Source organism: Phyllostomus discolor, chromosome 8 (assembly GCF_004126475.2).
Source record: "Phyllostomus discolor isolate MPI-MPIP mPhyDis1 chromosome 8, mPhyDis1.pri.v3, whole genome shotgun sequence".
NCBI lineage: Eukaryota > Metazoa > Chordata > Mammalia > Chiroptera > Phyllostomidae > Phyllostomus > Phyllostomus discolor.
In genome coordinates this window covers 91,712,586-91,733,615 of record NC_040910.2, presented here as the reverse complement: position 1 = coordinate 91,733,615, position 21,030 = coordinate 91,712,586, and the positions used below count along the sequence as shown (strand labels likewise).

Genomic DNA, 21,030 nt, shown 5'->3' with positions numbered 1-21,030 from the left:
CTACGAGCACTTTGTGGAAAACCAGAAGGGGGAAGTTTTGCATCTCTAACCAGTGAGCAATTGCTTTCTTTTCCTTTCCTAATAAATTACAGGCAGACTTGAACAGATGTCAGGTTGGCATTCAAAACCTAAAATATAGCTGAAAAGCAAGTTATGACTAATACAAGGGGAAAAGATGAATGTCAGAAAGCTTCATTTTTTTCTTCTTTTTTTCAAATTTCAGATAAGCTCTTTAGCCTTAGGGTTCCTTTTACAGAGCCCTGGAGTTCGGCTAGATGTCTTAACCCCCATTTAAATTGCAATCTCAGCTCATGAGTGGGGGTGTGAAAATGCATTATAAGAGTGTCAGTGTTTATGTTAATCTTAGCAAGAACTCCCTCTCTCCCAAATATGGCATGTTCAAAACCTTAGCGCCCTTTCTTCCACTCTATTTTATTTGTACTGTTCTTAGCATCTGAAAGATGTCTGCGTGTGATTGAAAGGCTCCTTATCTCTCGGCAGCTCTACTCATAGAGTAACTGCAATCTCACTCATGATACCAGAAAAGAGCTGCTTCCCTCTAGAATTTCGAAAGAAACCTTAAAAATACAGATTGATAATGGGCTTAGAGAGGGCAGCACAGAGGAAAGGGGACCAAAGAGAACACACGGTCAGTTTGAAAGAACGGGGCAGGAGACCAGGACCAGTGGCTCTCCTCCCTCAGGTGGCCCCGGGTGTCTCCACGGTCCAGATCCACCAAAGGGCAGTGTGAGGCTTGAGACGCAAGTCTCTACACCCTTTTCCTTCCCGTTCTAAAAGGGTAACTTCTACAAAGCCTCTTTCTTAGATATATGTGAACTGAGTCCTAAATTACACTAAGGGACGCTAATTCTTTAACAATTATTCCACTGTTCTTTGAAAAGGGTTTGTGTGTTTTTTGCTCTGACATTTACGGTTTAGAAGTAATTGCCAGGGGTGCTGAAAAATGAAGTTCCTTTGCAGAAATTCTATCTTTGCCAACAAAAGAGCTACAGTGAGAACTGAGGGTAATCAATTGTTGACCCCGAGCACTCTCCAAAACTGCATGCAAAAGGCGAGGTGTGCACGTCTCTGAACAGGACAGACTCAGCTGACATCTGCGTGTGCTCCAGGACAGCAATCAGCTGTTTACCAGTGCTTCCCGACTCTGCTTCTCCATGCACACACTTCCACCCGGCACTCCAAAGGCGCCTCTGTTACCCCACAAAGTAAAGATCTAAGGTCATTCATAACTAAACATCGATCATTACAGGGGCTGGAGGACATTCTGACTAAAGACCTCTCTGGTATCCACTACATGCAAGGCATCGGTCTCGTTTCCTTTGCCAGTGCTTGAGACACTTTCAAGGAGGAGCTGCCCCACGAGGGGTTTGGGCGGAGTCCACCTGCTACACACAAGGAAAAAAAAAATAGCTACACTGATGAAAATAACAAAACAAAAGCAAAAGTTCTAAACTGATATCCCCCTAATATGCCCTTCTTCCCATTTCTACACAAGCCTTTCTTCCTCCGTCTATAGGACTGCACACAACTACTTTTCTCTCTTTAAGGCTTTCCTTGATTTTAGTTCATAACAATATTATAACTAGAACAGGAAGGAATCTACCACATAATGAAAGTATTTCAAGAGAGAAAACTAACATCAGAAACTAACATCCAGCGTTGGGCAAAAGTAGATTCACAGTTATTCATGTGGAAATAATATAATAATTAATAAACAGTAATACAAGGATAAATTGTTTTGCATGTCACGACTGTGAATCTACTTTTGCCCCTCCCGGCACAGGACCACTTATTCCATGTATATTACCTCACCTGATCCCCAATTTTACTTCTCAACTGTGAGCCTCTGATTAGTCCCTTAGTCTTCCTGCGTCTCGTCAGCAACATTCTGCATCTAAGCTGTGCTTTCAATTTTGAAAAGCAGCTGAAGTTTTAGAAGCAAAAAGGAAGAACTATATTACCTAGGTACACAATTATCAGTCTCATAAGCATGACAAAAGAGAATTCTAAATTTATCTTGTTGTGCACTTCCAACTTTGATGCAATAGGTGAAAAGATTCTTTTAGTTAAGATTCCTGTGTACAAAGCAGACATAACTCTAGACTTCATGGTAAAGACAGTGATTTGGTCTCAAGCCAAAAGTAAAAAAGTTCTCTACTTAAATTTTTAAAAAAGCCTCATAATTATTCTTTCCTAATCACTATTTTTTTTATTTGAATTAATTTAGCCAATTGTATCCAGTGTCCAAATGAATCCCACAACCACAGAAGTTTATTTAATCAACAAAGAGTGAGGAAAATAATCAGCCAATTTGTTTCCCCCTGGCAGGGTAGAAGATCACAGGGTATATATAAAAAGGACTTGTGTAGCGTTGTTTTATATTCTATATTCTATTCAAAAGTAGCAATTTGTACTTCTATATATCTTTGCCAAAGCCTGATAGGAACTTTATAACCACACTGTACTTGGAGTACAGTAAGTATTCTACAATGGAATTTCCTCAAAAGTCAAAGGAAAAAAGAAGCCTCTATTAGAAAACAGGGAATGACACATGCATAGCAAGAGAATTACTGATTCACAGCCCTTTTACCATTTAAAAAGTCGCTTTAGGACACTGAGAATCTTCATTCAGAATAAAGCTCAATCCAGCTCAAAAGCCAAGGTAGCTTTATACTTAATTTTCCTTAAATCAAATTGATAGCATGAGCTCCTTGATGGCAAAATGCCATGATGAGAAAAATATATTACTTTAAAAAAAGGACAGAAGTCACCCCGTTGAGGTAGCTCAGTTGTTAGAGTGTCACTCCCCAGCCAGGGCACACACAAGAATCAACCAATGAATGCATAAGTAACTGGAACAATAAATCAATGTTTCTCTCCCCGTCTCTCTCTCAAATCAATAAATAAAAAAGTTTTTTTAAAGGACAGAATTCTTTTTGTCTACTTAAGTCAGTATAAAGATATTAGAAAAATAAATACGTAAAAAGGGTCCTGAATGGTAGCACTCACAAACAAAATTCAATCCATGGTCCTTAGTCAAAAAGCATGTTAATAAAAACAAAAGCAAACTATTATAATTCAAGTGATTTCAATATGGACTGCAGAAACAGAGACTACTGGAAAATTCACTGAGAAATTTCATATCTATTTTGGTTTACTTTCAAACTCTCTGACACCTGGTGAAATCACAAATCAACCAATATGAGTTTTACTCTTCCTGAATTATCTGCCCAGCCTCAGACAGAGGCTGTAACAAGCAGGGTTTAGATAACGCCCAGACACAAATCTAGTGTCTGAGTAACTGAATCCTCCGTAGCTTCCAACTGTGAGAAAATATTTATAATATTAAAAGATATGGCTTTACAGAAGTGGTTCTTCTACTTGTTGGCTGGATAGTATAATGTTCAAAGAAACAGAATCATTAGACTTTTTGTACCAGAGCTCGCTCTTGAAGCCCAGGAAAAACATTCTACAGGAATGACTTACAACAACATTTGGGATCATCCTCTTATGTCTGCCTATACACCCACAATGTGCTCAAATGATATTTCCATGTCCTCATCAAATAAATTTTATGGATTTATTGTACCTCCAAATATACATTGCCAAGACAGTGAACTATCATGCTTTTTACTATTTTCCAGATTAAAATTGTTTTTTATGGACTTGGCCTTTGGATCTTTCAGATAAAAAAGTATGTCATTGCCATTTCAAGGTGTATAAAACTCAGGTGATGAGGGTCTCTGTCATTTTCTCTTAATCCAATTCCAAACTCGACCTTTACCCAGGGAACAGGTGTGTGCTGTGCCTGTAATTTACCAGAGTGAGCGGCCAGGCAGAAAAGCCACCAACAATAGAAGGCTGAGAGGGCCAAGCACTTAGTGCCTAGAAAGCAGTTCTTATCCCCACCATTGTGAATATACGTTTATCTCCCAGTAGCAATTTAAAGATAAAGCATGATGGGGGTGAGAGAAGTAATATATTCATATTCCTTCAGGGTTTTTTTTTGGAGACTGTTTTTATACTACATCTGCCAGAGGCTGTTGTTATAAATTCCTTTCTGAGATATTCTGTGGCTCACATTCCAATCCAAACTGTAATATCAATAGCAAAACAGTCACAACAGCACTTCCACTAGGGCAAATAACGCCACTTCATACAGATAAATTAAATAAACCTTCAAGAAGAAAATGATAAATGAATAGTGCATTTATTTGTGTGCCATATGGAAACTCCTATGTATACCCTGCATTTGTCTTATTGGATCAAACTTACGTAATTTAAAAACCAAGTATCCATTTACTAGGTATGGAGATGTACTAATCGAGTAATATAACAGTGCACCACAAAGGCGCAGCAGCTAATATCAGAAAATGCCCCCAGTCTAACAGACGATGACTCAGCAGGGTAAAGCCCACCCACAGTGGGTCTTTAGAGTTAGGTGAAATTTCTAAATATTCCCTATGTAAAAACATTCATAAATAAATAAAATTTCTAAATATGTCCAATAGAAAAACATACTTGAATAAACAAAATGGAGCAACCCTACAAATATTTCCATGATTTCCTCATAAATTTAAAATGTAATTTCACAAAAATCTAACCCTTCAAGAATTTTTTAGAAAACTTTTATTTAAAAGAAGTTAAAAAAATACTTTGGCAGGTCTGAGAATGATTTCAAAATATTACTGAAAAGAGATTTCATTGTACTTATTTCTTTTTAACAATGCAAGTTTTATCAAGTTTTCCTTTTTAAACTCACCCATCTGCTCCACAATCTCTGGCGGAAACACTCGGGAAGCAAATGCTCGTCGAAAAATATCTGAGAATTCCTTGTCCAGACCACCTATCCCCATTTTCTCGAAGTTCCAGTCAGGGTTGATGATGGACTGGCGGTTCTCCTTGGTTTTGGCTTTGCCTGTGTCAAACAGAGATAATCACGTGTGAAACGAGAACTTCATCAGAAAGTATAAAACTATGGAGCTCACGGGGCGTCTTCCATGAACAAAGAGAACTAGCCTTATACGAAGATGCACACCACGGCCTTAGCTATTTTCTAATGAGGATGTTTTGCTGTGTTGACTGTTTCGTCTGGTCCCTGTGCAGGGTCAGTAAAACGCTCTCACAACGACTCGCTAAACTCACACTGTGGTCCGTTTGTAATCAACCCATGGAGCTTGGTCTCCTCAACCTTCAATCCTAATCACGTTAACTAATTTAGTTGATTAGAAGAAACACCATGTGCATATCTGATGAAGATAATACTAGGTGCCAGAAGTGCAACTGAAACCTAGCGGTTTCAAGGCTCCTAAAACAAGTGTACTTAAAAATACACACTATATTTATCTAGATTAAGTTTATAATTGAGTATATAACCCCTCAGCCTGAGCAAGATTAATGTCTTATTTGCTCTTTCTTCGCTTGTACACAAAAGTCTAAAATCATCCTAAAGTCTTTAATGATTTCAAAATCTGTTTTCAAATTCTTTCAGACAAAAAATTATGTAACTCAAATGTCACTAGTGCCATCTAAAGTAACTTGAGAGAATCACGTTGATGATCACAAACACAAAGAGTAAAAGCTCCTTAGTACACTTTGCTATAAACAAAAAAGACAGTAATATTATAGTTTTTTAATTATGGAAGAGAAGGTTGCATTAGAAAAAGTTTATCTTAAATGGCAGTTTTATGGTTAGAGTTTTGTGGACTTAACATTTCCTTTACAAAGCTACAGAAAATAGTTTTCTTACACTCTACTGCCCTCTTGTGGCCAAACTTACTGCATGCTAAATCACGACCCAATTTTATTTTTCAATGGGAAAAACCTGTCAACCACACCTTTGCATGAATTATTTAGAGATACCCACATTGAAGGAAAATGTATAAAGGACCCACGTTAATGAGCAACAGGGTGGGGACTGACTGAGGGACCGGGGAGGGGGGGCAGGGGAGAGCAACTGGGGGGGGGGGGGCTGGGACAACTGTAACTGAACAACAATAAAAAAAGAAGCATTAATGCATAATATAGGTAAGCCCATTTCTATGTCCTAGTATATTCTATAAAAAAATTTCTTGTATCTATCTACCTATTAGTTTGTTTTGTATCTCATTACACTGTCTTGTCTGCACTTGCTATATTGACATTTGAAACTTGATAACTTACTATACATCTAATCCTCTGTACATAAGGTGTGAGGAAATATCTTAAAAATGGAGTATTAAATAAATGACATACAACTATTTAAAAAGAAGAAATATCCACATTGTATGAAAGCCACACAACTCCCTTGGGACAAGATACCTTAACAAAAGGCGTACAAAACACAAAATACACAGAAATTACTGTAAAAATGAAATGGATCAATAATAGATTTTGATATATCCTACATCCATAAAATGGCATGTACAGTCATTAAAAATTATGTTGAAAGGTGTATTTATTAAGATGCTTGAAATATGTTAAGCAGAAAGAACAAATTATAAAACAGTATTAAAATAAAATTAAATTAAAAAACTTTAGAGTTGCATGGGCTGTCTTTGGGTGTCTATCCATATTTTATAAAGTAAATATTTTACTTTATAATTAAGAAAATAACAATAAGAAGCAATAATAATCTATGAATCAAGAGAAAAGGCCACACATTCTAAGAAAGTTAAGTAACCATGGATATGATAATGTGCAAACAATGGAAGTTCTCCACTTTCTACTGGAGTAGACATCAGCTTGAGTTACTGGTGAGTTACTCTCCTTAAAGCCAAATCCGCATTTTTTAATATAATAAGAGTAGGGCTAATGTAAAAGGGTATGACTGAACTGTGAATCCGTTGGAAAGACTTTCTTCACCTGCACATTCATCATTTAACTTGATCACTGACAGAAGTGACGCCAGTATTGCACTGAACACACCACCAGACGAGAGGCACTCCACAAATAACTGACCACATCTCAAGGTCATGGGAGACCATGAAGGTCTGAGGAGCTGTCAGAGACTGCAGAGGACTATGCAGGCTGCACAACTAAAAGCAATGTGGGATCCTGAAACAGAAATAGGGCACAGCGAAAAACACTGGTGAAATCTGATCAAAGTCTGTAGTTGAGTGAGTAGCAATGTCACCATGACAATTAGTTGCGGTGACTGTTACTATAGTTATTTAAGATGTAACATCATGGGGAGCTGGTGAAGGGTGTACAGGAACTCTCAGAGCTACTTTTGCAAATCTTCTGTAAGCCTAAACTTATCTTAATATAAAAACTTTAAAATTAATTTTATCTGTTTTTTTCCCTTATTTACAGTGTGGTTCCAGGACATTAAAAGTTACATAGATGGCTCACATTACATTTCTATGGGGACAATGCTGGTCTAGTAAAGGTTTTAAACTTTTTCTTCATTAGCACATTGTGGTTTTGTGAAACGCTTTCTCAAGGGAGGTGTTCCCTGTTCTCCTTTCCACTTGAAAATCACAGTAACTGGGTCCCATATAATAACAGAGATGACCCCACTTCATTCAGAACCTCCTGAGAACTGTAAGTCTTACCAATAAGATGAGGGATGAATTTTCTGCTTTTTCAAATGCAACTTGACTGTTTCCAACAACCAGCCCCACTTCAATCTGTGCAGAAAGACAATAATTAGTATAGTAGTCTAGCAGCAGACTTCTGGACTTCTCAAAGCAAAGCCAGAGCAAAGGGAAATGAGGCCTCTCGTGCAGAGCAAATCTGTAAACTCTCACCTAAGTTACATTTACTTTTGTCATAACTACCTTCCAGTTATTCCTATTTTCTTTATTTCAACGCATATATCTTTTCATAATGTGGTGTCATATTGCTATTTACTTATAATACATATCATCTTCATTCAACTAGGATTGCAGATTCCAAATTACTATTAGATCTGCAAATAAGTGTATTTTACCCTGTATTTTAATAATGCTCACTCTAAAGCAATTTTCTCTCCCTACTATCGTAAAAGAAAGAACACACAGTATGAAAGAAATCACTGAGCAAGAGAATGGGTAATAAAATTATATTAATCTGCATCATGAATTCACATCATGAAGATTATCTAATACAATTATTAGAAATAAAACATACCTTCTGTCTTTTACCTGTCGCAGGCTCTCCCTTCAGGATGCTGGATCCATGGCTTCAATGTCCTTCACTAGTAAGCCAAAAAGCTTTTCATTGAAGCTGAACACAAGCTATACAGAAAAGACATAAGGGCGGAAAAAATCGCTTTATGTTAAAATGGCTTGACTTGCACCTCATCACCAATGTTTTCCAAATGCAGAAAAGCAAGTCTGTCCTGTGTATTCCTCCTGAATCTGCTCCACAGGCAAACTACCCACCTAACCACTGAGGGGGAAAGGGAGCTAACACTTACTGAGCTCTTTGCTGACAACTACCACAGAAGGTTAGATAATTAGTACTTACAAACTCTCTTGGAAGCAGAAATTATTCCTCAGTTTAACTAGTGGGGAAGCTGAGATCCCGATGGGGGCTAAGCCATGGGACCCAGAGTCACAGTGGATGGCAGTGCCACGACTCAGCCTGGTCTGTGACCAGATGCCTAAGCTTTTCTGTAACCACTACGGCATCTGGTGCAGCTGTCTGCCAAGGGTTCATTGAGTGCCTTCCATGAGCTAGACCCTCCTCTACGTGCTGGGCGACAGCAGTAGGTGTCACAGGCAAAGTTGGCTGTCCATTTTGCCATTACTACCTACTACAAAAGGGAATAAATATGAAGCACAGTGATTTGGAGTAAAATATTTATTTCTTTTCTGTATTATGGAGGATTTCCTTTCAATGGGTTTTATAGACGTCTGCATTTATTAGGCTTAAAATAATTAAAAATACCAAAACATTTTCTACTAAAATAGAAAAGCTAAAGGGGAAGGTAAAAACAAGAAGTTACTCAGGTGATTTAAGCCCAGCTATCAGTCCAAAAGTGTAGAAATCCAGAGGAATCCAGCATAACCCAAAATGCAACGGACAGGCGGTCAACAAATTATCAGCTGCATGTCCTTGTGGGGAGCCGTCTAGGGCCAGTCAATCCCCACTAGCACCACAGCAGCTCCCTCGTGCATCGTCCCATTTCACTGACATCAAAGTGCGTCACAGGTTCATGGCATTGCTTTTTTATTGCCTATCTCCCCAAACTAGAAAGTAAGCTCTATGAGAGTAGGGATTATGCATATTTTGTTCACTGTTGTATCTGCAGTGCCTAATATCGTGGCTGGAACATACCAGGTATTCAATAAATACTTGTTTAATTAATTGGTCAGTTGACTAGTGGGTTCTTGTCTCAGTTACACCCTTGGATGTGTTATCAGGGGCATGTCATCTACCTTCCCTGGACCTAAAATTTCTAAATTTGCAAAATGAGGTTAGACAAGATAAATTTTGAGGCTCATTCCAATTCTAGTATTCTTAAAAAATACCATATTTTGCCATGTATAATGCACTCCTGTGTATAATACACACCCACGTTTTTGACCCAAACTTTCAGGGAAAAAAATCTTTCATTTAAGTTTCTTAAGATTTTATTTATTTATTTTTAGACAGAGGGGGAGGATGGGAGAAATGAGGGAGAGAAACATTACTGTGTGGTTGCCTCTTGAGCACCCCCCACTGGGAACCTGGCCCACAACCCAGGCATGTGCCCTGACTGGGAACTGAACCAGTGACTCTTCAGTTTGCAGACCCATGCTCTATTCACTGAGCTATACCAGCCATGGCCATTTTAATTTTTTAATACAACTTTTTATTTATTTATATTTAGATACTTGGTTTTTGTGTTATAAAGGAATTTTAGCATTTATTTTTGAACATATTATGGTACAAAAAACTGTATGCAACAAATATTTACAAAACACAAGAACAGAATCAAGGTATTTCAGGTACTACCCACGTATAATGCGCATCCTTATTTTCCTCTCAAATGTGCACATTATACATGGCAAAATACAGTAATAATAAATGCACAATATCCTTTTCCTGTCTATCAGTAATTCAGCTTCTACTTGCAAAGGTCTGGCATTATAATGTGTGGCCTATCAATTCTTGGTCTTGTCCCAGATCTGTGGCACTGCGCAGGAGAAGGAAAAGAGATCACCTGCACTCCGACGACTCCTTCCTTCTGCCACTTCTCTCACTCCCCACCTCACCCACCTTCCCATGTGAGGGACTGCAAGTGTGGTCCAGGAAGTCGCTGGTATCAGCATGCTCCAAGCAAGGATTCTCCAGTATTTTCATCTGAGGACCACTTTATAAGCCAAAAATTTTTGAAGACCCCGAAAAGCCTTTGTTTACATAGGTTATATCAATTGACATTTACCATATTAGAAATTAGAAAATCTAAAATTTACTTATCAATCTAAATATAACTCATAAATCCATCATGAATATTTTTAACTTATAAAATATGCTCTATTTTCCAAGATAAAAAACCACAAGTTGGAAGAGTGGCATGGTCACATTTTCATAAACCTCTTAACGAAGCGAGCAGCACCCACGGCGGCTTCAGCAGTGGACGTGCTGCACTAGCACGCATCTGCAAGCTCCGTCTGCTCATACGAGGGTAAGAGGAAGACACGTCCATCTTGGTATTAACATGAGAGTAGTTTTGACTTTGCAGAGCCTTGAAAGGGCCTCAGGGACCCCGGGGGCCTTAGGACCGCACTTTGAGGACCACTGCCTTGGAGCTATGGTGGGAGGGTGAATCAGGAGTGACTAAGAAAAGTCACAAAAAGGAAATAAATGTAACACAAGGGCAAAAGAACAATGGTTATTTATGTATTTAAGTGTATGAACAAACAGCAATTTATGAACTCACACATTGTTTATGAGTAGAATTTTAAAAGGATAGAATTTCTTCCTAGGAGGTTAACAATATGCTGTCAACTGAAGTCAAAACACAGGGCTGACATCAACAATATCATTTTAGAGAGCAAAGCAGGGCTTCAGAGGTTCTATTAAAAAAAAACCCTGAAAAAATAGATAGATTCATGATTCTCAAGGAGGTTCATAGCCAAAAAAAAGTTAAGAACTACTTTTCTACAGAAATGTATCAGTAAAAGAGAAGACACCCAAAGACAAACAAATAAGAAATTTGTAGGGCTTATTTGTCCTACACTAAGCAAAATAAGAAATTTGAGACAGCCCTGGCTGGTGTGGCTCAATGGAATGAGTGCTGGCCTGCAAACCAAAGGGTCACTAGTTCCATTCTCAGTCAGGGCATATGCCTGGGTTGCAGGCCAGCTCCCCACTTGGGGTGCATGAGAAAGCAACCACACATTAATATTTCTCTCCCTCCCTTCCCCTCTAAAAATAAATAAACAAAATCTTCAAAAAAAATTGAGACAAAGTAAGAAATTTGCAGTGTTCCCAAATTCACAGATGAAAAGCTGCTGCGATTATGTATGACACTGTGTAGCCTAAAGAGACTTTAGAATTTTGGGGAACATTTCCCTCACTTGTTACCACTCATCTTAGATACACCAAAGCTCCTCCCAGAGTTTTAAAAGGAGAATGACTGTGGACAGCTTCGGGGATGAGAATGCCTGTAAGGTGAAAGGAATGAAGGAAAATCTCAACCCACCTGTGTCCCACGGAGAACGCCTGGGTTGTTGAACTGTTGGATGAATTCTGCTGCCATCTTGTCAGTATCATAAGGGTTGGAGTCGATGCTTTTTTTCTGCAGGAAATCGATCTCAATGGTCATTGTGCCAATACATTGTTTGGCCTTGTCAAACGTATACAGAGGACACTAGGAGGGGAAAAGAAGCATGTTTTTTAAATCACAGGGACACCAAATACTTGCTGTATTTCAAGTAACCAAAAGTATCGCCTAAATGAATCATAACAGAACCTGCCCAAAAGGTGGCTTTACGCATGGCCTTCATTGGGGGGCACTGGCACAGATTTCAAAACATTACTATAGGTGTTATTACTATAACACCTGGGAGTTCCTTCCCCATCTGAAGCAATTAGAACACAGAGAACAACATGCCTCTACTTTTATTCCTCACCCCACTCCTACTGGGACCTCACAGCCCACTGCTGCCCCTTAAAGACCCCTGCCCCTTCCAAAATGACAGTATCTGATGTACCAGTGACACTAACATAGAATGCTGTTTCTACACAGATTTTTCTTTGACACAAGAAAGAGCTAAGGTGAGAGGTGTGTGAACTCTTTTGCCCTAACGAAGTAGGATGCAGGACCAAGATAAGATAGATAGATAGATAGATAGATAAATAAATAAATAAATAAATGGCTTGAGAAATACTGCTTTACTGCTTACTACAGGGGTTTGCGTCAAAGCAGCTTAGAGTTTGACATTTCTTTTTTTAATACTATAAAAATACTTACTGAGCACCTACTATGTCCAAGGAACTGCAGTAAGTTCTACACATGCTGTACATGTTTTTAACTCATCTTTGTATTAACAGCACGTAACAGTGTATGTAGGATGCTTCATATATTCATGAACTGTTTAAATGAAACAATAGCAAAACACCAAACACACAAACAAGAAAACCTACCATAGTCTCCATGCTAATAACAAAGGAGGAAAGACAAACTTTGGAGTCTGTTTCATAACAGTAGAGTCTGTTAGTAACTAGAAGAGTCATTTAGCTCTTTGTGCCTTGATCTGTCACATCTATAAGATAAGAAGACTGGATTGGATAAATCCTCATGATTTTATCCTCCAAATTATGTTCTAAACTTATTTCTTATAGTCTAGCTACTCAAGTTATGTACAAGGATTTTCTGTAAATTCTTTGAATAGGACTGCTTGTGTAATCACATTTTTATGTTTTGATTTTCTATCATAAAGGAAGATACACACATTTAAAGATAACATCGTCAAAAGCAAATTAACAAGAAACCAGGCTAAGGGATGGACTATGTACTGAAGATCACACCTCAAATCTCAGCAGAAGTTTTAGAATACTCTCCTGCCTCCTCCACTTCTGGATGTTTTGCTCTTTCCCCAACATGTCCCAGAAAGTGCAGGTTATATGCTAAGTAAACACTCATAAGCAAGAGAGCTCAGCTGTTTCCCGCACAGTGAAGTATGCTCAGGATGTAATATTAATGTGAATATGAATCAGTTCACTCCGCAATTCCACTTCCAGGTGCCTGTCCCAAGAAGACTCTTGAACATTTGCTTAAAAACAGATCAATAGAGAGTTGTATCAAAGCACTATTTGCAATATTCAAACACGGAAAAAATGCTCATCAGTAGGAAAATGATGAATAAAATATGACAAATATGAAATACTACACAGCAATTAAAAATGATGTATATTTAATATAGATGAATGGCCCATTAAAGCATATCATTGAATAAAAAAGTATACTGCAAAAAGATTTGTATGATACCATTCTGTGCATTAAAGACTTCAAAGCAATTCTATAATGACACACTGCATATATAATATGTGTGTATACACATATGAATACATGTGTGTATCATCTTGATAGCAAGGACTTTGAATAAGCATATTAAAATGTCATCATTACTGACTACAGTTTTCAAGTGCATTTGATCTAGGTCAATGTCCTCAACAGAAAGGACCAGGCTGTTGACAGCAGTTGTGCGTGCTGTGGGCAGCACCAGGGACAGTATCTCGGGTGGCACCACTGGCAGCACCACCATCAGCCCCCAAGGGCAGGTGCCACAAAAGGGTTGGAAGGTTGAAAATGTTTTCTTATTTTATGGCTATTAGCAATTTAATGTCAAAGACTAATGAACATATTTTTATATGTAAAAACAATTATATCAATGCTTTGAATAAACTTAGATATCACAGTGATACGTATACTATAATGGCCAAACGTGTTAATGGAACATCAGCCTGTAACACTTAAAATATGGCATTTCCAGATGAAGAGAAGACGAAATGATTCCCCAGAAGATTCCTGAGAGTAAAACCACTGACTTGACTAAGAAATCCTCCCCCTGCAGACAGAGCTGTGGCTCTGGAGTCTCGGGGTTCGCCCTCCCCTCCCTCCCTACTCCCAACCTGTCTAGGCCAGTCTTCCTGTCACGGAACCAGCCTGCCACCTTCAGGGCCGCACCGTCCACACGCCTCAGGCCCCCACGCCCTTTCTCGTCTCAAACCTACTCTAGCTTAGTCCCACCCAGTTCCTCAGTTTTACAATTCTTCCCCTGAAGTCTGTCTGACTCACCTTTTAAAGAGCTGACTTTACAATCAAGATAAGCATTGCTGGTAGCAGAAGAACGCCTTAAAAATAGCCGAAGCCACCAAACACATTCTCAGTTCATCAAGATGTATAACCTTGAATGTTCACACCATTTCAAAACAAAAATTTATGTACACTGAAAGTTAAATTTAAGCTCACTCTTAACCCTGTATTTAGAAAAAGAAGTTTAAGGAAATTAGAAACCTCAGCCATGTACCCACCTACTTTCTCATTAGGTTTAACAAGGGTTCATTTTTGTTTCTGCTAATGCCTGTGAATAGAGAATCCCTGCTTTGTGCACCATGGCTTTGGTGCTGGCCTCCCCCACAGCCTCAGGTGCTCTCCCCCAGGGCCTCAGCTGCTCACCCTGCTGCAGATGAGGGGGCGGGGATTGAGGGAATTACTTATGTCAGTTTTTCCCAAAATGCGGCTCATAAGAACCACTGACGGCTCATAAGAACCACTGACGGGAGATTGTTAAAAACACAGATCCAGGACTCAGACTCCACCCTCCCCACCCCAGGGAGAGGCCCAGGAGTCTCTTAAAAACACACTCCCCGAATGTTTCTTTCAGGCAAATTCAGAAAGCCCCAATTATATAACCCTCTTCACCAGCTTCCCGTATCTGAAGTAATTTCTTTTATTTTCATCCCCAACCAGAAAGTTTTAGCTCTCATACTACTTCCACAAAGAAAAAGACAAAACCAGCTAAAGATAACCCCAGTATTTAAGTTCCCTCTAACTCAAAAAAATCCTCAAACAAGTACTTAGCTATATAATAAAAACACCTAAAATCAGAATATTAGAAACTAAAAACAAATAGAAAAACACAAGAAATGTGGTTTGTTAAACTCATGAAAGAAACTAAAGAAAAAGACAAAACTATTTCAGCAGTGAAGAATAATTAAAAAGTGCCCAAGAGAATATATTTAATATTTAATAAGAGGCAGTAAAGAATGACAGAAAAATAACCAAGATGACAAAAAATAAGATGAAGAACAATTTTAAAAGAACAGAGAGAAAGTGGTTACAATGGAAGGCAGGCAAAGAAGGTTCAACATAGATGTAATTGGAGCCCCTGAGAGGAAAATCAAAACAATCAGTTTGGAACTAATACTTGAAATCATAATCTAAAAAAACTTTGTGGAAGTAAAAGAAAACTTACACCCTCATACTATAAAACCCCACTGTGCACCCGGGTCATGGACACAGAGTGACCAACTCCAAAAAAGATCCTAATGAGGATACCAGACTTTACAGACAGAAAAATCCTTAGGGTAAATCTTATGCCTCACCTGTGCCTCCTGTTTACATTTCAAGTAAACAATATAGCACCCTTAGCTGTAGTCACAGTAACTTGTTCATCCTGTGCAACTGACACTTTGAACCTTTATCCAACAACTCCTTACTTTACAAATGGACTCCTCAAAAATGTCACCAACACGTAAGAAAACAGCTATGCTCAAACACCAGTGCCTCGAATGGTTTCTCTGGCTCAATTTCCAGTGTTCAGTCGATTCATCCTCTCCCATTCTATCTTGGCACTTCTACATGAGCTCCTAATGGTAACGCTTGGGCACGTATTCACCTTGTACAGATTCTGCGAGTTATGCATATGTGGGTATTCTTTCCCCTGTTAGACTGTAACTTCCAGGCAGAACAGCAGGCAGATAAAGAGGTCAGGGTACAGGCACCACAGCTATTTACTGTCCCGCCTCCGAGACCTAACCAGTGACAGGACTGTGACAAGTGTGTAAGGACCAAACCACCATTCCCAGGAAGGTGCACAGATCTCCATAACTATGAGAATATCGTAAAGAAAATCTTCCTCAGGAGGCTAAACTATTTACCTACCTTCTATTTCTTGCCCAATAGAAAGTCCAGCCCATTTGCGCTGTAAAATAAAAGAGAAAAAAAGACAAAGTTAAATCCGTCAGAATTAGATAAATGAAGAAAAGAGGAATTTCTCTGAATTTCAGGAACACATTCAAAGCACAAAACACAGTATCTCTTATATGTTGAATTGCATCCCACACAAAGACACGTCGAAGACTTCGCCCTGGCACTGTGAATGTGACTGTATTTGGAAAAAGGGTCTTTGCACATGGAATCAAATTAAGAGGCGGTCATATCGAATTAAGGTGGGTCCTAAGCCAATATGACTGGCACCCTTGTAAGAGACTGCAGTGATGCATCTACCAGTCGAAGGACATCAAGGACTGTCGGAAACACCAGAAGCTAAGCAAGGAACAGATTTTTCCCCAGGGCCTTCAGAGACAGCGTAGCCCTGCTGACACCTCAATTTCAGACTTCCAGCCTCCAGCATGGTGAGAATAAACTTCTTTCACTGTAAGCCCCTGGTCTGTGGTGCGCTGTTACAGCAGTCTAGGAAACTTAGGCACTACAGTTTGTATCTGAACATCCAACCCCAAACATACAAAGCTTGCCTTTTTACAGTGAAGCCGGCACCACTGGATAATTTAATACTCCTGAAGGTCTTTGTACTATTAGATAATATTTCAGTGTTCTAAATGTACTATGGTTAGTTACACTGTTTATTACAGTGTCACAAAGAGAAAAAGATTAGTTCATACATCAAATTAAAACTGGTCAGACAATATATACTGAAACCCAAGCAGGGATCCAAATAATCAGGTGGTGACAACTAGTCTTCGTGCACTAGCCAAAGGGTTTTCAGGCCTTTGCAGCCAGGCGTCAGCTTCTTCCCGGGCTGTGACTGGCTGTGACAGCAATAATGCACGGAGGCAGTCCAGACTGTGTTTAGGCAGGCATTTGGGACTGGCTTGGAATATGTTCAAAATTAGTAATCACTGATAACACTGCAAGGAACAGTTAGAAAAATGATTTTTTGCTGAAAGTCAACAGTTTGTCTACTCGTCTGAGCACTGCGGGTTTTGCGGTGAATAGTGAAGAGGATGCTGAATTTTAACTTCGTGCAACGTTAAGTTCTCTGCCTTCCAGGTTTCTCACCACAGGTCACATCTCCCTTCTCCCTGCCCTTCACACCCCTCTTCTGTAACATCCCACCCCACCCACGGCCAACCTGAAATGCAGCAGCATGCTGGGTAAGCCCGGACTTGGGGTCACAAAGAAACCACATTTAACTTCTGTACTTCAATTCCAAAGATAGTCCAAGGATGATAATAACAGGATCTTGGAATGAGCTTGTTTTGAAAGTTAAATGAGTGAATAATGCACAAGTACTTGGACTCATACTTGGCCTATAGTAAATTTTGGAAAATTTTTTTCTAATAGCAGAAAGACAAGGAGAAACAGTCAGAAACCCTGCTTCTAACCAGCATATTCCCAAATGGAGCTATGTGAAAGCTGACAAACCCTGGAATATCCCAAACCTTTGATCTGTAGAAACAAATGTGAAAAGTAATCCTGATAATGGAAATGTACCCAAACAGGGCAAAGGGGAACAGTGAGTGAAGATTTTCCATTAATTAATTTCTGAGAGCTTCAGGAGATACTTAATAGTTCCCCAAATGAGTGTTTGATCTCTTTCCCTAAACCTCCACAGGAGTAAATCAGTGCTTATTAGCACACTACAAGAAGCCAGGGTAAGCGTATTTACAATGCTTACGACCGTGGGAATAGCAGCAACAGCAAGATAAGGGAGAGAAGGACACAGACCAGTACTTGTGGTACTCCTGGGTTATGTACTCCGTGCCTGGGGCAGCGCTAGGCAATTTCCCTCTGAAGAATCCACCAACAGTTACAAATGTGATCATCACCCAGCTAGCCATTACCGGAGTCCAGCAAGTGAGGTTGTAATTTGAGAGAACAATTACTCGTATCATATTGTTTAGTTTGACATGACTTTATTTATGCCAATTTTACACTAAATGTTATTTTTATATCCTCTCTCTTACCCCGGGAGTTAACATTAAAGTAACTTGACACCTTATTTGATAGCTGATATTACACTTCAGAATTTTTTTTTAATTAGGAAAAAATCAAGGCAATAAAAGGCAGACACAGTAAAATTGGCAATAAAGGATATGTCTTTAAATTCCATGTTATTACCTAGGTCTTTTTCTGCAATGCGCATCAGTACAGTTACAGGGTGACTGATGCTTGCTTTGAATGAACAGATTCTTCTGTGACTTTCAAGGATGGGAGAGAGTAAATCAACATCTGAGTTACCTGAGGTAAGCTGAACGCAATGCTCCCTGGAACCACTGACGGATGGGTCCTCAGTGTAAACGTGTACCTGTGGTTGGGAGAGGTCCTCACAACCACGTGCCTGAGGGACAGAAACACAGTCAGTCCTCCGTGTCAGAGGAGGTGAAGAACACCATTTCCAAGTGTGCGTGTGTCTAACAACCAAGACTCGGTGAGCACCCGGCAGAAACACAGCCTTATAGGGGAGTCCTGACAGACCAGGACCACGGATTTCATTTCCAAAAATTTCAGCAATTCAAAATGCTTTCCAGGCATAAGGAGCACCTTGGGCCAAACACACGTCAAGCAGAACAAGGACTAGGTTCAAGAGAGTACATGCCATCCAACACATAAACTTCATCATGTTTTCACTTTACATGAAACTGATGACAGTGATTTAGAGTCCTTAGTATTAATTAAAAACTAGAAGAATTTTTTTCTCCTGAAAATTATTTCACCTCAGAAATAGAATAAAGGGGGGAGAATCAAAGACAGAAGAAGCAGGATACAACAGTCAAAGCAAAAAGTTAGTTTTTAGGACAAGTATTTAAATCTCTTTGCAGACTTGCACAATAGGCTGAAACAGTAACGACCTGTAAAACTAAAAAGATGGCAAAAATATCTTTCACAGAACATATCTTTCATATAGATATTTATTTGAAATTTAAATATCAAATTTAAAATATTATTTGATATTTAATATTTGAAATATTTACTATTTCAAAACATTCTGTGCTAATTCATCCTGCTCAGAAATTACCCATAAACAGATAAAATCTAGTCATTTCATAATGTTCTCTTACACTAAGAAACTACCAAGAACTGGGTGTGAGACAGAAGCTCCAAACTGTTACACACTTTCTTTTTTAAATGATCTTTTAGGATGCTATAATGTTTAATATCGATGGTTGATGTTTCTATACACACCAGTTTGCCTGCACGAGTCCCCGATAGCTGCCGCACTGCAAGCAGCCCCACCATGAGCACAGGGGACACCTGACACACATGGGAGAATCCCACACACAAATTGTCACACAGACTGTCTACACTGCAGTTTGTGTGTGGAGAGGGCCGAGTTCAACTCCGCATCACAGAAGCTTTGGAATTGAAAACAGTATCAGTACAATCATACAGTACAGCCCCTTACTCTAAAGCTGAAAACCACAGATCACTACCAATTCTAACTCTGTGAAACTCACGTATTTCATAGAAAGCTTAAAAAAATACACAAAGAAAGGCTCAGTTAAAATCCTGCTTCATTGTTCCTTATCTCCCTAGTCTGCCTTCTGGTATTGCCCCTTTACCTCCTGACCTCTCCGGGCCTCCGAAGTATGCGGAGGGCATGCAAGAGCAGGCCTTCAGAAGTTCTGGCAGTGGGTGACATGAGTCAGTTAAAATAAATGACAACGGAAAGCGCTTGTAAAGATCCTGCATTTGTTGTTCGTCTCCCAATTTTCACGTCTCTTACAGTATGTTAGCAGCAATGATCTAAGTAGCAAATATGTCCCGCGGACTCATTAACGTGCAAGGCACTGCTCTGAGTGCTGTATCTGCACAACTCACTCTTCACAAACATGCCGAGGAAGGTATTACCCTCATCCCCATGTCACAGGTGAGCACGCAGAGACGGTAACTCATCCACAGTCATCGAGCTCATAACTGGCAGAGCCAGAACCCAAACTCAGACAACCGACTCCAGAGCCGAAAACCTAATGACCATGCTATTCATATAAGCAGTATGTCTAGTTCTGCTAAGAAAATCAATAAAAAATAAATGTTGTAAAAAGCAATGCATGATTTTAAAACCATTATAGTTATGAAAGTTTAACACGGTAAAGACTGAAATACATAACTCTCATCTCCATTTTCTAAGTAAGCAAGAGGAATACAAAATTATTCTTAAGTTTACTAAATAATAAGGGCTCTCTAAAACTTTCTAAAATACCACCTAACAGGTTAGCAGAAAAACAAGGTTAAATACTCACTGGCCAGACTGGAAATCTTTTTCGTGCACAACCGCACAGTTGGTTAAAGACAATTCATCTGTAGGACATCTCGCAGCTTGCATACTCTGTAAAAATCAAGGGTTAGGAAAGTAAAATGATCTTTTGTGAACGAGAATAGTTTAAGCCTTCTTATCCTCTGTTCCACACCACCTGTTGTAAACTACTGTCTCTGACTCCCAGCACTCCGTCGTAAGGCAGTAGCAAACCCTTTCTTTGGAAGACGGTTCCTTCCTCACTCCACATGCTCTGTGGGTGTGCCGTCACAGCGCACATGGCCATCTCACTGCACCCGGGGGATGGCATGGGGACCGCTGATGGGGAGAGGCATTCTCCCTCGCCTCACCACCACGTGGAGGAAGACTTCCCGCTCTGAGAGAGGATAAAACTATCGCAGAGAAAGCAAAGGTAACACAGACACAGACACACCCTCTGCGGCACAGACCTGACAACCAAGTTAAAGGTCTTGAGTCCTGAACATTGGTTCTAAACCAAGAAACTCTCTTTTTTGCTCAAGCTTATTTGAGTTGGCTTTCCATCTCTTCAAAGAGAAGAATTTTGACTGATTCAAACACAATGAATTAAGAAGTTTGATAGAGTGTATCA

General features: G+C 39.3%; 1 protein-coding gene across 1 annotated transcript in view; it reads right to left on the bottom strand.

Annotated features, from left to right (window-relative positions):
* The window catches only part of NSF (N-ethylmaleimide sensitive factor, vesicle fusing ATPase), a 137,705-nt gene that overhangs the window by 95,123 nt on the left and 21,552 nt on the right, over positions 1-21,030 (bottom strand). Inside the window, 9 exon segments of the mRNA XM_036033577.1 lie at positions 4,784-4,941; positions 7,558-7,631; positions 8,113-8,153; positions 8,156-8,219; positions 11,618-11,785; positions 12,306-12,319; positions 16,085-16,124; positions 18,404-18,503; positions 20,407-20,492. Of these exon segments, the coding sequence (XP_035889470.1) occupies positions 4,784-4,941; positions 7,558-7,631; positions 8,113-8,153; positions 8,156-8,219; positions 11,618-11,785; positions 12,306-12,319; positions 16,085-16,124; positions 18,404-18,503; positions 20,407-20,492 (745 nt within the window).